Source organism: Ciona robusta, chromosome 11, assembly GCF_009617815.1.
Source record: "Ciona robusta chromosome 11, ASM961781v2".
NCBI lineage: Eukaryota > Metazoa > Chordata > Ascidiacea > Phlebobranchia > Cionidae > Ciona > Ciona robusta.
In genome coordinates, this window is record NC_143245.1 from 3,305,880 (window position 1) to 3,321,832 (window position 15,953).

Here is a 15,953-nt window from a genome sequence, read left to right on the forward strand (position 1 = left end):
TGTGGGGTAGATACGATGAATGGGTTTGGGAGTTAATTGTTACGTGTACCGGTCTTTGTTAATTCCTTGTAAACTTGTTTGAATGAATCAAAGACCAAGCCAGCACAGCACAACACGCACTATCTACGTACTATTACTTTTATTACAAAATTCACTGGCTTGCTGAAAAAATGGTACTAAGGGGTAAGATGGGATAACGTTAGCACCAAAATCCCATATTTCCCGATTCCATTTTTTACAGCCCTCTTTTAAAACAACATTAAACAGCCCTCTTTTAGGGTCGCGGGGCTGCGGTTCTATGATTGTGTAAATATTATTGATTCACTACTAAATAGAATGACGATAGGCATTATATTCGCCCACTTACGGCCTATACTGGAGATATATATCTCTAGTAGGCCGTGGCCTACCCTACTATATTTAAGAGTTATCCGTTATATAAATACTACATGCCGCATACACGTTGCTCTAAACGTTGGATTTGGTGTTTTATAATAAGTTTACTTGTACGCTTATACATCTTAGGTCGTTCACATTTAAAAAATTGAAACATATAAATTTTATTTATAAAACAAGTTCAAAAATACTTAGGAAATAGTAAGGTAGAAGAAGATAGGAGATCTTTTTATTTTATTTTCTCATTCCACTTAGCATTAAATAACTGCGTTGTTAATTGTTTAAATTTTAAGAATATTTGGGTATAATGTGCTAAAGGTGTCCCGTCTTCCACCAATCTACTATATATAAGTGCGAATTGAAATACACGCAAAGGACAGAAATTAAGGTATTGCGAATACAGCAGAATGAAAGCAAACTTAAAAGGAATCTGGTTACAATTGATTTAAAAGTTTGTGGTTGCTTTTTCAGCTCCTATTTTATAGGACTGTTTGTCTCTGATACTGCCGTTTGTGGATCGTCTAATGTTCAATAGGTTTAGTGTAGATACTGACAACCTGTTTACAAAAAAAAAGAAATATATAAACAAGCAAATAAACACATATGTGTGTTTTAACTATTAATTTCAAATGTTAGTTTAAAACATAAATGTGATTTAAAGCAACTTTTTGATAAACTGCAATCTGTAGGGAACAGCTAGAACTAGGAATGCACATTACAGAATTTTGAATCCGTGAGATTGGAATCCTTTGGTATTTTGGTGTCCTTTGGTATTCGAATCTAATCACATGGTTCAGTATTCTGTTTAATGACGTCATTAAACGTCATCTCTTGAACTATACGAACATTTTTTGAAATTTAACAATTTTGAAAAAAATATAATTTTGTGTTTGTCAGACTTTTGAGAGAAAACGTTTTGCAACGTCTTTTTAAAGGTTGCTATACGTTTCGGCTTGGCTTCATACGTAGTTACAGATTTGGTGTTTTCGCATCATCATTTTGCCAGGATTAGAGCTATCTGATCCCGCAGAAAAAATAACGAAATCTCTGATGTAATGCATAATGCATGGTGCTTAAACGCCAGATGCAAATTCAGGAACCGATCATTAGGATGCAAAAATTACCCAATAGTACAATTTTTGATCATTTTATAGGCTAGCTCATGATCCAACAAGGCTACTATCAACAAGGCTACTAGTCAATAAACTGATTTATTTAGGTAAAAAAAATTCTATATAATACAAAAAGATTGGAAATTCTAGATTCTGAATACTAGATTTAAAAAAAAGTATTCTAGAATATCCTAGAATAACTAACTATTCTATAATGTGCATCCCCAGCTATAACACATCTGGGGTAATGAGCAAACTCTGGTCTAAATCTCATGCCACATAGTGTGTTTTGCTATACGGCCTCACCCACCTAATAAAGCTATTAAACATAAGCAATCGTGTATTGACAGGGACACAATTAATCTACCTTTCCATAGACATATAAATCCCCGCTCTTTGTACATCGGAGGAAGCTCTGTTCTTTTTCCGCCTTGCAGCATCCTGTAAACAATGACAAGTTACGTCACAATCAACTAAACCATGTTGTGTATGTTAATGGTACTTGGTTGATTATTTTAAAACAAGATTGTGAGTTATACATCATAAAAGTCATTTTTGCCTTTTTAAATAAACTTAAAGTATAAATTTATTCTTGTATGACAACTTAAAAAGTCACAACGTAGGTGTTAAGGTTTTCTATTTCATACACCTCATACCCTCCGCAGAATTACTACATATGTTACTGTGAAAGTAATTCTTTTTTTGTTCTTATTTAAAAAATATTAAACAATACCCTAATGACCACTGGGTTGGAGGAATGACTATAAGTGTCTTGCCCGGGGACATATACAAACACTTTGTTCTTGCTTTGGACCCATTAAGTCTGGTTACACAGCAAGTGCCGCAACACCTATAATATTACTGCACAATTGAGGTAATACATGCTTTAAAATCTATATGCCATATGTTAAAAGTAATCAAACACTTGATATCGTACCAAGCTGTCTTCCGACTTTCTTTTTTTGGCAGCTAACATATATGCACCCCTGACTTCTGAGTTGTAGAAGCAGTAGAAGACGAACACAGCAATACCTTGCCCTCCAACCAACAGAACTTGTAGATAGGATCCAAAAGTTCCAACCACCATACCAACATTGCTATTGTTAGCATATAAGTTAGCCAATAAGCCCACTATCCATGGAATGCCAAGAATTGGCATAAGAATAAGTGCCCCTCGTGACGATCTCCTATGAATTTAAAACATTGTGAAATACAAAGCAGAAGTTAAGTTTATGTAAAAATGGCTACAATGTGAGCAGTTAAACCAATGATGCTTGAAAATAATATTGCATTGCAGTACAAAACAAAAAGAGTGATTAGCCATGTTACAGTTGTATAAATATATTCTGACTTACTTTAAGGAGTTGGAAATTCGACATGAGTTCCCTATGGCTGATAGTCTGGTGGATGTGTATGCTGAAGTGTATATAACCATGGAAACACGAACAAGGACAACCATGTTTAACTAGAATAAAAATGGTGGTTATTTATCCCTATGTGGCAAACAACTGACATAGCTCTAATTTCGGGGCCTCCGATTATTGATTAACCATCCTACTTCTAACCCAAAAGTTTTTTCAGGAGCTGTATAAAACAGAACACCCGTGTTAAAACGATTGTTGTATCTTCGCAACGCGAGTATACACCTGTTTCAGAATGCATTTTTGCATCACTTGTCCCTCAAGCGTCAATAATAAGTGTAATATACCTAAGCAGAACAAAATACTCACAGCAATTATGAAGAGTACTGGACCAAGGAAGGACCATATCATACCATTGTGGGAAGTAAGAAAGCAGGTGGTAGCATTTGCATATTGATCTATGTATGTGGAATTCTAAAATAAAAAGAATCTGTTTACAAATAGGAAATGTGCTTATATATTTGCATACACTACTGTTTACAAAAATGTCTCTCATTTTAATATTAAAATTATTTAAAATTATACATGTCAAGTTTTAACGATTGAATGATCCGAATTCTTTTTTAAATAAACAAGCAACCACAGGTAATACAATATACAACTGATATGTTTTTTACTTGTGCTCGGATTACAAGTTAACACGTTAAATGTTTTTTTACGGGTGGTTGTTTTTTAATCCTATTTTTTGTCTGGCTAACAGTTTGGACAGCCCATTGGTGACCATAGGGTTGGAGCAGTAAAAGTAAAATAACTTGCCCAGGAGACACGTAACTGGTTCCTATGCATTACCTTTTCCACTGAATAATCATCACAAGTTGTCCTCGAAACAATAAAAGCAACGATCACCACAAGTGCAGGGGTCAACCAACCAACTAAAGGAGCAAAACGTTGCAAACATTCAATAGATTTTTTGTGGAAAACGAGGATGATTTTGTAGAATAAATAAACCCCTTCAACCAGTGACCACATAAAGACGACAAGAAAGAAATAATGAGACACCATCGCACTTATTATACATGGAATGGTTGGTTGCTGTAAGTTAAAGTTAAAACATAAGTTAAATATCAATAACATCAAATCTATAGTGTGCAATTAGTATAGCCATACCTTGATGAAGTCTTACCGTATAGCATATGGAAAATTACAAAATTAAAACTAATATTTTTATACTGCAGGAGCTAACGAATATAATACATAGGTCTATACAGTTAAAATTAATCAGACATATAAACCTCATTGTGCGTTGCAAATGCTGAACCAACCAACAAAGATACATATCCTCCTAGCAGAGCAATTATTAGATGGAAATGAATCAACATCCGATCTTTAAGAAGGACCCTCCGGTAAGTGATAAAGATCAGAATGGTGACGGATAACAGAGCGATAGAGATTGCACTCAGGATCATGGATAAAACTTCCAAGGATTTGTTAAAAGGTTCAGGAAGCTTGAAAGAATGTTTGCATTTTAGAGAAAATGAAAATATGTCTTCATTGTGCTTAAAGGTTATATTTTTTGTTATTTAAGTTAATAAGTGTTCAGTGCCATAAACAAATGAAACTTATCTATTACGAAACATAAAGGTTTAAATAAAATCAGTTCAACACAGATTTTCCTTACTATTTTACAGTGGGCCACATCAGAATGTATTAGTAAACAAAGTAAATGTCTGAATGACTATTTATTTATAATGTATAGTGACATTTAGGATTTTATAAACAGTACTAAGTATTATATAAGTTATTAACTACCTCATCTCCATAAGCTTTCATCAGAATAGCAAAGTGTGTTGTGTGATTACACTCACAAGTTGTTACATAATCTTTGTCTTGTATTGCAGTGCAACCATATGTATCCCACTCCTCTCTGTAACATTCATTACAATAATTATTTCACATAAACTTTCATGTTTGTGGTAATACCGATGGCTATATATTTATTGTGCATATTATGCACTCTTTATTTATTATTTTATCCATGGCTTGTGCTAACATGAGGTATTGTGCAATTTGTTTTATTATTCATATCATGTGTGTTATTGTATTTAAACAGGGATAAATACATGTGTCATTTATCCTTGTTTGACTGAAATAATAATTTAGTATCTAAAAAATCCACATTAAATATATAGACCGAACTAAAACTATTTCAAAAGTTTTCATTCGAATTTTTGGTCAAAAATAAAAGTACTGAAATTTTAATTATGTTATTGTACTAATATCTATTACTTACTCTTGAGAGTTGGGAACTAAAAAAGCACACACAGGTCTGTAATAAAGTTTTGCATTCTTTCTTGTTGGACCTCGTAAAAGAGAAAAACGAACTGGAACGGAAACTGTGTGTACGTCTCCTTTGACGTAATTTCTTGCATTGACTGACATGTAGCTGCTTACTCTGTTGACAAAGGAAGGCCATGAGGTTATTATTATGTCATTTCCTGTTGCGTTTCTAATAGTAAATGTTCGCCAGTACGTGGAACTCATTTTTAGTAAACACATTTAAAATTTTGGGTAAACAGTCATTATAATATTGATGCTGCTACAATTTTCTTATCTTATGTTTATAATAAATAATTAGCATCTTGGAGTAAGTGTATGACAACCTTCTATAAGCATATTTGTGTTATTCATGCTAATTACTTAAGAAAAGCATATAAATGGTGTTCTGTGTAAAACAACCATATACCTATCGGTGTCAGAGGACCAGGGAAAATCATAAAAGACAGAAATCACAGCAAAACTTCTGATATCATTTGTTGAGCTGTCTGAAAAATATTAAAAAGTTGTAACAGTTCAGTGAACAAGAAACAAAAAAAATGATTTATATCTCTCCAAATTTTCTTTTTTATTTGAATAGAGAGTAGCTGTACTAACTTATAGATTGTACTAAAGTTAAAGAGGCATACCAAAGGAAATGAAAATTTGTATAAGGATATAGTAAGATGGGGGAAGATGGGACACCTTTGGCGCATAATATCCGAATATCCTGATCGTGTTTTAAACAGTTAACAACGGTCTATGGGAGTCTTGAGCATATAGTTTTATAATTCTTTAAAAGTTCCTTGTTTACTACCACATTGGACGATAAAATAGAGTTAAAGGTGTCCCAACTTCCCCCATCCTACTATATTTCTAATGTGATTTAAACGTACCACCAAAGTTATAAAAAACAAAACAGCTTCCAAAAAATTCAGCTGTAGTAAAAAAAGGTGCGACCAAGCAACAATACATGGGTTTTCCCTTTTCATTCATTGAACTTTGACCATTACTAGTTTCTAAACTACTGAAATTTGGTATAATAATTTATTCTTCTTTATGAATATATAAAAAAAATAATATAAACTTAATTGGATTTTAATTATTTAATTGAACCTATAGCTACATAGCAGAGTATGCCAACTTAGCACCTTTTCAAACTTAATTTTCAACACGAGCGATTGACCTATTTTTAAACAAAATTGTAGAATATTTGAGACATTTTGTACATTTAATGTAAAAAAAAGTGTTGAAATTAACTAATGAGAGAAAAAGTGCAGAGTCAGCATAGATGTGGATATGTTCAACTGAAAAACTAATACATAATTGAGTCTATGTCTTACATGTTTGTCATACATTTACAAAGAAGAAGCATTTATTATACAGAATCCGTACTAAAATTTAATTTTTCTTCAGTGGTTCAGAAACTAGAAATAGTCAAAGAGTGACACTTTTTCTTATGGGAAATTTTATACATTGCTGCTCGGTCGAATTTTCTATAATCCAACGGTGGAATTTGCAGTTTTGACTGGCAGTATTTCTGTGTTTTTTTTATGGTTGAAACTTGCTGTAACATTTAAATCAAATATGAGCATCTCCATATTTAAACAAATTCTTCTGTATGGCCCTTAAATTCAACCAAAATGTAAACCATCACTTGTAATAGGCATGTTTGAAAACAATGTGAAGCATCAACATAATGCCTTTTGTTCACTTACTTGTAGCAGGGTACATAATGACTGTAACATTATTGGTTCTGCTCAACTCAGAATGTGTTTGGTTAACCAAACTTGTTGGGTTAGTTGACAATGTTACTTGTACATCAACTTGGCTTTCTGAAGCCTTGATCAAAAGTTCTGAAAAAAATAAGGTAGGCTAATAATCAGTCAAAAAGTAGGTGATAATCAGTCAAAAAGTAATTAGTACAATATTAATGTGAATTAAATTAGCAGAAGAGATTTATCGTACTTATGTCTTTTAGATATGTATTGGATATCTCAATCTCAATGACTGAGAGAATATCAAACTTACAATCTAAAACTATTTATCTATAAAACGCATTCCAGTTATTGTTATTGCTTAAACATTTACCGTTTTCAGTGATAAATTCATAAGCCTTATATGCTCTATGTTAAGCTACCTGATCCATTATCAGGTGGAAGTAACCTTTTTGCAATTGATTGTGTAATAGATTCCATTGTATCAAACATCAATGTACGCACATGTGATTCATTCGTTGTTGGTTTTTCTACCATACTTGTTCTTTCTGTATTGTTAGAATAAAATTAAAAGTATTATAATTACAATAAATTAAGCATTGAAATATCATTAATATTGTCCAATTTAATGTTTTTTAAAACTGATTCAATTAAGGCTAGGTCTTGGAGAAGTATAATTCCAGACGTGACTCACATTGTGTGGGTGACTGGGTGTCAACATATTTAAGGTTGTTAACTCGTTATAACCTTGTTATACTTGTTATAACCTAGTGGTTATACATAGCTCCAACTAAAAGTTTAATAAGAAGTTATAGTTTATAAGAGCCCTACCAAATAAGCTCTCAGAGACTTCATCTTTTTGTTTAATTTTTTGAATGCTTTTCCACTGTATTAAGAGATTGCTGATGCCCTTTGCTGTTTTCTGTAATAGTAAATTGCATATTTAAAAAAAATAACAATACAAATGGTAATATTGTAAGAAGTAGTCTGCATATACGATACTGAAGTTATATTTGGCTGTTATGATATGAAATTTTGACTAAGTACATAAAACTTATATATATTATTTTTTATTTTCACTTTCATTCTAAGAGGTATTTATATTATCAGTAAAACACAAAAAATACGATCAGTGAAACACACAAAAATAAACAAAAAAATTTTAATGGGGTTTGTTAAATTTTTAGTAGCTTGCTGCTGAGATCATAGAGTTATATTGTTATTATGTTGCTGAATTAAGTTTAGATAAAGTCAAGATGTCATTTAGATTTTCCAAAGCCTTTATTTAACTTTTTATGTTTATATTTAAGATGAAGTGGTTAAGTGAAAATGATGAATTGTAAGAGAAAGAGAACCATTAGAACAAGTCCGTTAAATGCATTAGAGATACTTTGCTTTTGTGGAAAATGATGTTTTTGAGAAATAAATAGGCTGCATAAATGCATAAGTTGTATCACTAATAATTGTATTATTCCCCTGTACTTCCATTGTCATTTTGTTTTTCTTCTAATTAAATTGAATTGATTTTAAAAACATTGATTTTTATTGCCTCAAAAATGTCTTGTTTGACTCAAAGTAAAAAAAAACAGTACAAAATATCGAATAAAATTTAAATATATATTTATAGAAATTCTACAGACATCACTGTATGATAATAATCTATAGACAACACTGTATGATAATAATGTTCCTCCAAATTCTAGACAAAAAAATTGTTAATGCAATACTCTGACACAAAAACAAAATTCTGTAAATTTATCTTTTATTTCCCCACTTGACTATAGTTGCTTAAAACAGATATATTTATATAATATATTAAGCTTTAAAAAATGTACCTCAATAAGTTTGCCACCAGAATCATTACCCATTCCTTCATAAAACTGATAGCTAGCAATCTTTTTTGTGCTATCCAAAAGAACATTTGCGTTGTCTAAAAATTTATAAACATCGGAAATCTGTAAAAAAATAAACTATTGTTTTATTTTTAAATCCGTTGTTTCTACCTATGTTGTTGTGTTTATTTGAGATGCAATAAACATGTAATAAAATTCTTATAAAAAATAAATGTTTTATACATTTTTAGTGTAATACACAATAAATACATTTTTAATGGATTGTTGTTTTAGAGCCTAAACCCATATGTGTAAAAGTTACACCAAAATAACAACACTTGGTACAAAATACACATATTATTTTATAAAGTTTGATGAGATTTTGAAAGGCATTGATCAATTCTAACCAAAGCTTAAGAACTGTGTCACTGTCACATATAAGAATTTTCTAATTGAGCTGTCTCACGTAAAACTGTAGATTATTTTTAATGTGATTAGGTTTAGGTGTATTTCGAGGCTAATAGTTTTTGGGAAAAATTGAACTTTATAAATTTCACATTTTATTCTAATTAGCCTTGTATGCATAGCAAGTTATTAAAACTCTGTTACCTTAATACTTGTGAGGTTGGTGAATGCATTAATCACAGCATCCACCTCACCAAAATTAACAGGTTCAATCCTGTTTCTCCAAGATGGCCAGAGCATGATGCCAAGAATTTGTGAGCATGTTGTTCTGTTCTTTTCTCTTTTGAGATAATTTTGAACTTGTTTTGAATCAACTAGATATTCTGTTTTAAAAGTGTATCAGATATATTATTTAAACCTTGCCAGAAGGTATGGTTCTAATGAATGGGCATCTATACAAATCATTGAAAATATTTGACTTAATTTATGAAATTGCCCAATGGGAAACTGCGTGCCTGTAGTTAAGGCCGTGAAACGTTTTTTAAGTTTCCGCTTTTGTTTCATATGGGCTTTTTTCGTTTCATATGCAGCAATTATGTTTCAGAAACAAAAACGAGAAACAAAAAATTTAGATCGTGAAACAAAAAATTGGTATAATGAAGCGAAAATTTTAGGTAACTATGAAAATTTCGTTTCTCTAAAAAAATTGTCTGTGAAACAAAAAAAAACTGCTTTCCGCTAGATGATGACAGAGAGAATAAAATTACATATTCTTTAAAAAAAAACTAGCTCAATGAGATTTTTGTTTCTGAAACAAAATTATTGTTTCACAGACAACTTTTCGTTTCACAGACAACTTTTCGTTTCACAGACAACATTTTCGTTTCACAGACAATATTTTCGTTTCACAAACAACATTTTCGTTTCACAAACAATATTTTCGTTTCACAGACAACATTTTCGTTTTACAAACAATATTTTCGTTTCACAGACAACATTTTAGTTTCACAAACAACATTTTCGTTTCACAAACAATATTTTCGTTTCACAAACAATATTTTCGTTCTACAGACAATATTTTCGTTTCACAGACAATATTTTCGTTTCACAGACGACACTTTCGTTTCACAGACAATATTTTCGTTTCACAGACAATATTTTCGTTTCACAAACAATATTTTCGTTTCACAGACAACATTTTCGTTTCACAAATAATATTTTCGTTTCACAGACAATATTTTCGTTTCACAGAAAACACTTTCGTTTCACAGACAATAATTTCATTTTACAAACAATATTTTCGTTTCACAGACAACACTTTCGTTTCACAGACAATATTAACGTTTCACAGACAATATTTTCGTTTCACAGACAATATTTTCGTTTCACAGACAACACTTTCGTTTAGCAGACAATAATTTCGTTTCACAAACAATATTTTCGTTTCACAGACAACACTTTCGTTTCACAGACAATATTTTCGTTTCACAGAAAATATTTTCGTTTCACAGACAATATTTTCGTTTCACAGACAACACTTTCGTTTAGCAGACAATAATTTCGTTTCACAAACAATATTTTCGTTTCACAGACAATGTTTTCGCTTCACAGACAACACTTTCGTTTCACAAACAATGTTTTCGTTTTGCAGACAATAATTTTGCTTCACAAACAATATTTTCATTTCACAGACAATATTTTCGTTTCACAGACAACACTTTCGTTTCACAGACAATATTTTCGTTTCACAGACAACATTTTCGTTACACAAACAATATTTTCGTTTCACAGACAATATTTTCGTTTCACAGACAATATTTTCGTTTCACAGACAATATTTTCGTTTCACAAACAATATTTTCGTTTCACAGACAATATTTTCGTTTCACAAACAATATTTTCGTTTCACAAACAATATTTTCGTTTCACAGACAACACTTCCGTTTCACAGACAATATTTTCGTTTCACAAACAATATTTTCGTTTCACAAACAATATTTTCGTTTCACAGACAACACTTGCGTTTCACAGACAATATTTTCGTGTCACAAACAATGTTTTCGTTTTGCAGACAATAATTTCGTTTCACAAACAATATTTTCGTTTCACAGACAATATTTTTGTTTCACAGACAATATTTTCGTTTCACAAACAATATTTTCGTTTCACACACAATATTTTCGTTTCACAAACAATATTTTCGTTTTACAGACAAAATTTTTGTTTCACAAACAGCAATTTCGTTTCACAGACAACATTTTCGTTTCACACACAATATTTTTGTTTTGCAGACAATATTTTTGTATAACAGACAATATTTTCATTTCCAGGCAACACTTTCGTTTCGCAGACAATAATTTTGCTTCACAAACAATATTTTCATTTCACAGACAATATTTTCGTTTCACAGACAACACTTTCGTTTCACAGACAATATTTTCGTTTCACAGACAACATTTTCGTTACACAAACAATATTTTCGTTTCACAGACAATATTTTCGTTTCACAGACAATATTTTCGTTTCACAGACAATATTTTCGTTTCACAAACAATATTTTCGTTTCACAGACAATATTTTCGTTTCACAAACAATATTTTCGTTTCACAAACAATATTTTCGTTTCACAGACAACACTTCCGTTTCACAGACAATATTTTCGTGTCACAGACAATATTTTCGTTTCACAAACAATATTTTCGTTTCACAAACAATATTTTCGTTTCACAGACAACACTTGCGTTTCACAGACAATATTTTCGTGTCACAAACAATGTTTTCGTTTTGCAGACAATAATTTCGTTTCACAAACAATATTTTCGTTTCACAGACAATATTTTCGTGTCACAGACAATATTTTCGTTCCACAGACAATATTTTTGTTTCACAGACAATATTTTCGTGTCACAGACAATATTTTCGTTTCACAAACAATATTTTCGTTTCACAAACAATATTTTCGTTTTACAGACAACACTTGCGTTTCACAGACAATATTTTCGTTTCACAAACAATATTTTCGTTTCACAAACAATATTTTCGTTTTACAGAAAAAATTTTTGTTTCACAAACAACAATTTCGTTTCACAGACAACATTTTCGTTTCACACACAATATTTTCGTTTCACACACAATATTTTGGTTACACAAACAATATTTTCGTTTCCAGACAACATTTTCGTTTCCAGACAACATTTTCGTTTCACAGACAACACTTTCGTTTCACAGACCATAATTTCGTTTCACAAACAATATTTTCGTTTTACAGACAAAATTTTTGTTTCACAAACAACAATTTCGTTTCACACACAATATTTTCGTTTCGCAGACAATATTTTTGTATAACAGACAATATTTTCATTTCACAGACAACATTTTCGTTTCCAGACAACATTTTCGTTTCACAGACAACACTTTCGTTTCACAGACCATAATTTCGTTTCACAAACAACATTTTCGTTTTACAGACAATATTTTCATTTCACAGAAAATATTTTCCTTTCACAGACAATATTTTCGTTTCACAAACAATATTTTCGTTTCACAAGACAATATTTTCGTTTCACAAACAATATTTTCGTTTTACAGACAAAATTTTTGTTTCACAAACAACAATTTCGTTTCACAGACAACACTTTCGACAGACAATATTTTCGTTTTACAGACAATATTTTCGTTTCAGAGACAAAACTTTCAGAATCAACATTTTTGTTTTACAGACAAAAGAAAACGTTGTGTATTTTGTTTCAATATTGGTAGGGTGGGGGAAGATGGGACACCTTCTCATTCTATTTTATCGTCCCAATTGGTAATAAACAGAGAACAATAAAAGTATTATAAAACCACATCCTCACGACTCTAATTATTTAAAACACGATCAGGATATTTAGGTATTACGTGCTAAAAGTGTCCCATCTTTCCCCACCCTACTATATCATGAAATTTGTTAAATGCAACGTAATAAATTCGTAGTGTGACTAATAGGACAAAAACACAAACAATATTAAATTTAATCGAGAAAAAAATCTTCATTTCGAAGCTCAATTTGGTTTCGGAAACAACTTTTTTTGTTTCATGAGGTCAAAATTTTGTTTCCGAAAAGCTTTTTAAGTTTCAGAAAACAAAAATTTTGTTTCCGAAAAGCTTTTTAAGTTTCAGAAAACAAAAATTTTGTTTCAGACTTTTTGTTAATGCTTCAGTAAAAAATAATTCCTGTTTCTATGTTTTCTTGTTCGATTTATTTAGTGGGAAACCGCGGTGGAACTAGACGGGGGTTTTAAGCGTTAAATCGCTCCTCTCAGAAAATGTTATATATACAAATGTTTTCGTTACGTACTGCTCAACGAAAAAGTCACTCGTCTCCCGAACAAGACTGCCAGGTAGGTAAATCGGCGACAGAAAAAATACAAAATTGATTAATGAGCTTGAGTTGAATAAACGTTTTTGAATTTGTTTGATTCTGGCAAGCAGCTTAGAGGTTAAATCAGCTAATTCGTGATCGTAGACATTATGGTACGAAACGTCGCAACTTGCAAGGAAAGATTACCCGCTCTTTATTATGACTAAATGAAACCTGAAATCTGGGGTGACAAATTTTGTCTGGCCAGTGGCCGTTCCTTTTTATTCTGAATACAACTAAAACTTGCATTCACTACCGTACGAAGCATTTATTTAAACTTAACAACTCTTTACTTAATCGCAAACGGTGAAAAACAAAAAAGTAAATTTGTTGGTGTAAGTGTCGATCGATCTTTTTATATACGTTATAGGGTGTATATACAACGAATAAAATTGGTTTTGACAACCTCATCATCAGTGAAAATCGAATATAAAGTGTGTTTTATATCATGAAATTTGTTAAATGCAACGTAATATATTTGTAGTGCGACTAATAAGACAAAAACACAAACAATATTAAATTAAATCGAGAAAAAAAACTTTATTTCGAAGCTCAATTTGGTTTCGGAAACAAAATTTTTGTTTCATGAAATCAAAATTTTGTTTCCGAAAAGCATTTTAAGTTTCAGAAAAACAAAAATTTTGTTTCAGACTTTTTGTTAACGCTTCAGTGAAAAGTAATTCGTGTTTCTACGTTTTCTTGTTCGATTTATTTAGTGGGAAACCGCGGTGAATGCACTAGACGGGAGGTTTCAATTAAGTGTTAAAACGCTCAGCCCAGAAAATGTTATACGTGTTTTCGTCACGTATAGTGCTGAACGAAAAAGTCACTCGTCTCCCGAAAAAGACTGTCAGGTAGGTAATTCGGCAACAGAAAACTTACATAAGTGACTGAGAAAACTTACAAAATGGAATTTTTATGAATTTCTTTGAAAAGCAGCAGTTTAGAGGTTAAGTCGGCAAATTCGTGATCGTAGAAATTTTGTATGTTATGAAACGCCACAAGTTGCAAGGAAAGATTACCGCTCTTTACTATGACAAAAAAAAGCTGAAATCTAGGGTGGCGAAGTTGGGCTGGCCAGTGGCCGCCCATTTTATTCTGAAAAAATTGACTATTCTTTACTTAGTCGCAAAAAGTGAAAAAAAAGTAAATTTGTTAGTGTAAGTGTCGATCGATCTTTTTATATACGTTATAGGGTGTATATGCAACAAATGAAATTGGTTTTGACAACCTCATTATCAGTGAAAATAGAATATAAATTGTGTTTTATATCATGAAATTTGTTAAGCAACGTAATTTATTTGTAGTGCGACTAATAAGAAAAAACGCAAACAATATTAAATTTGAATCTAGAAAAAAACTCCAATTCGGAGCTCAAGTTCAAACTTTTTGTTAACGTTTAAGAATAAAATGTTCGTGTTTCTACGTTTTCTTGTTTGATTTACATATTGTAGCGAAGATGTGTATGTTTATTTAAAGAGAAACATCTGGCAAAAAAGGTACATTGTAGTTGGGTGGGCTAAGTTGTCACACAGGGCAAGTTGGGATACTTTTTTAAACCACTCTTTACAGATCCCATTCGATGAAAGACGAAAATAAATGTTACGGTATTATATTCAACGTTATCTTCTAACAAAGCGCGCGACAACGGTGGTTACAGTTGATAAGTATTAAAATTCGATATTAAAGGGAAAACAGGCATTTTTAATAGCTGAAAATTGCTTAATAATAATACGATGTTCATTTTTAATATTCGCTGAATCACGTTAAAACTTCCAAAAAATTGTAGTTTAGGAGTTTGAACCACGTAGTTCACATATTTTGATTTTTAAAATATTGGGGAAGTGTTTAATCTTGCCCCCCAATATATATAAATAGAGTTAACTTTAACCTGATAAAATTGGTTTGCATTCACTCATTACATTCGTTACTGTTAGTGAAAACATTTGACGTAATCAAATTAAACAAATTCAATACCCACGCGACAAGACTTTAATGTGGGGTATTTTGTTTCATTGTACGCAACAACTACATTCCGCTAATAAAGTAAATTTGTTGGTGTAAGTGGCGATGGATCTTTATACATAGTAGGGTGGGTGAAGACGGGGCACCTTTGGCAAATAACATCTAAATATCCTAAACAGGTTTTAAACAATCAACAACGGTTTATAAGAGTCGTGAGGATATGGTTTTACAATTCTTTGAATGTTCTTTGTTTACCACTAAATGGGATAAAAAAAGAATACAATTGCGTCCCATCTTTCCCAAGCCTATTATATGTTTGTTATATTGTCTAACGAACGAATTTAATTGGTCTCGACAGCCTCATCGTCAATAAAATTGAGTATAAAGTTTGTTCTTCTTAATGGAGTTTGTTAAATCTAACGTATTAAATTGTAGTGCAACAGAGGTAATTT

The 15,953-nt window shown here is 31.4% G+C and overlaps 1 protein-coding gene across 1 annotated transcript in view; it reads right to left on the minus strand.

Moving 5' to 3' along the window:
* Nucleotides 1-548: 548 nt before the first annotated feature.
* Nucleotides 549-15,953, minus strand: part of LOC149728100 (uncharacterized) — a 33,612-nt gene continuing 18,207 nt past the window's right edge. Inside the window, exons 5-19 of the mRNA XM_089888832.1 lie at nucleotides 9,342-9,520; nucleotides 8,736-8,855; nucleotides 7,732-7,822; nucleotides 7,323-7,448; nucleotides 6,901-7,038; nucleotides 5,613-5,691; nucleotides 5,160-5,321; nucleotides 4,679-4,793; nucleotides 4,162-4,374; nucleotides 3,719-3,961; nucleotides 3,239-3,343; nucleotides 2,864-2,973; nucleotides 2,446-2,695; nucleotides 1,876-1,949; nucleotides 549-953 (exon numbers count right to left, since the gene is read on the minus strand). Coding sequence (XP_089744958.1) covers nucleotides 842-953; nucleotides 1,876-1,949; nucleotides 2,446-2,695; nucleotides 2,864-2,973; nucleotides 3,239-3,343; nucleotides 3,719-3,961; nucleotides 4,162-4,374; nucleotides 4,679-4,793; nucleotides 5,160-5,321; nucleotides 5,613-5,691; nucleotides 6,901-7,038; nucleotides 7,323-7,448; nucleotides 7,732-7,822; nucleotides 8,736-8,855; nucleotides 9,342-9,520 — 2,117 coding nt within the window. The 3' untranslated portion in view covers nucleotides 549-841. The remainder of the gene's footprint in view (nucleotides 954-1,875; nucleotides 1,950-2,445; nucleotides 2,696-2,863; nucleotides 2,974-3,238; nucleotides 3,344-3,718; nucleotides 3,962-4,161; nucleotides 4,375-4,678; nucleotides 4,794-5,159; nucleotides 5,322-5,612; nucleotides 5,692-6,900; nucleotides 7,039-7,322; nucleotides 7,449-7,731; nucleotides 7,823-8,735; nucleotides 8,856-9,341; nucleotides 9,521-15,953) is intronic.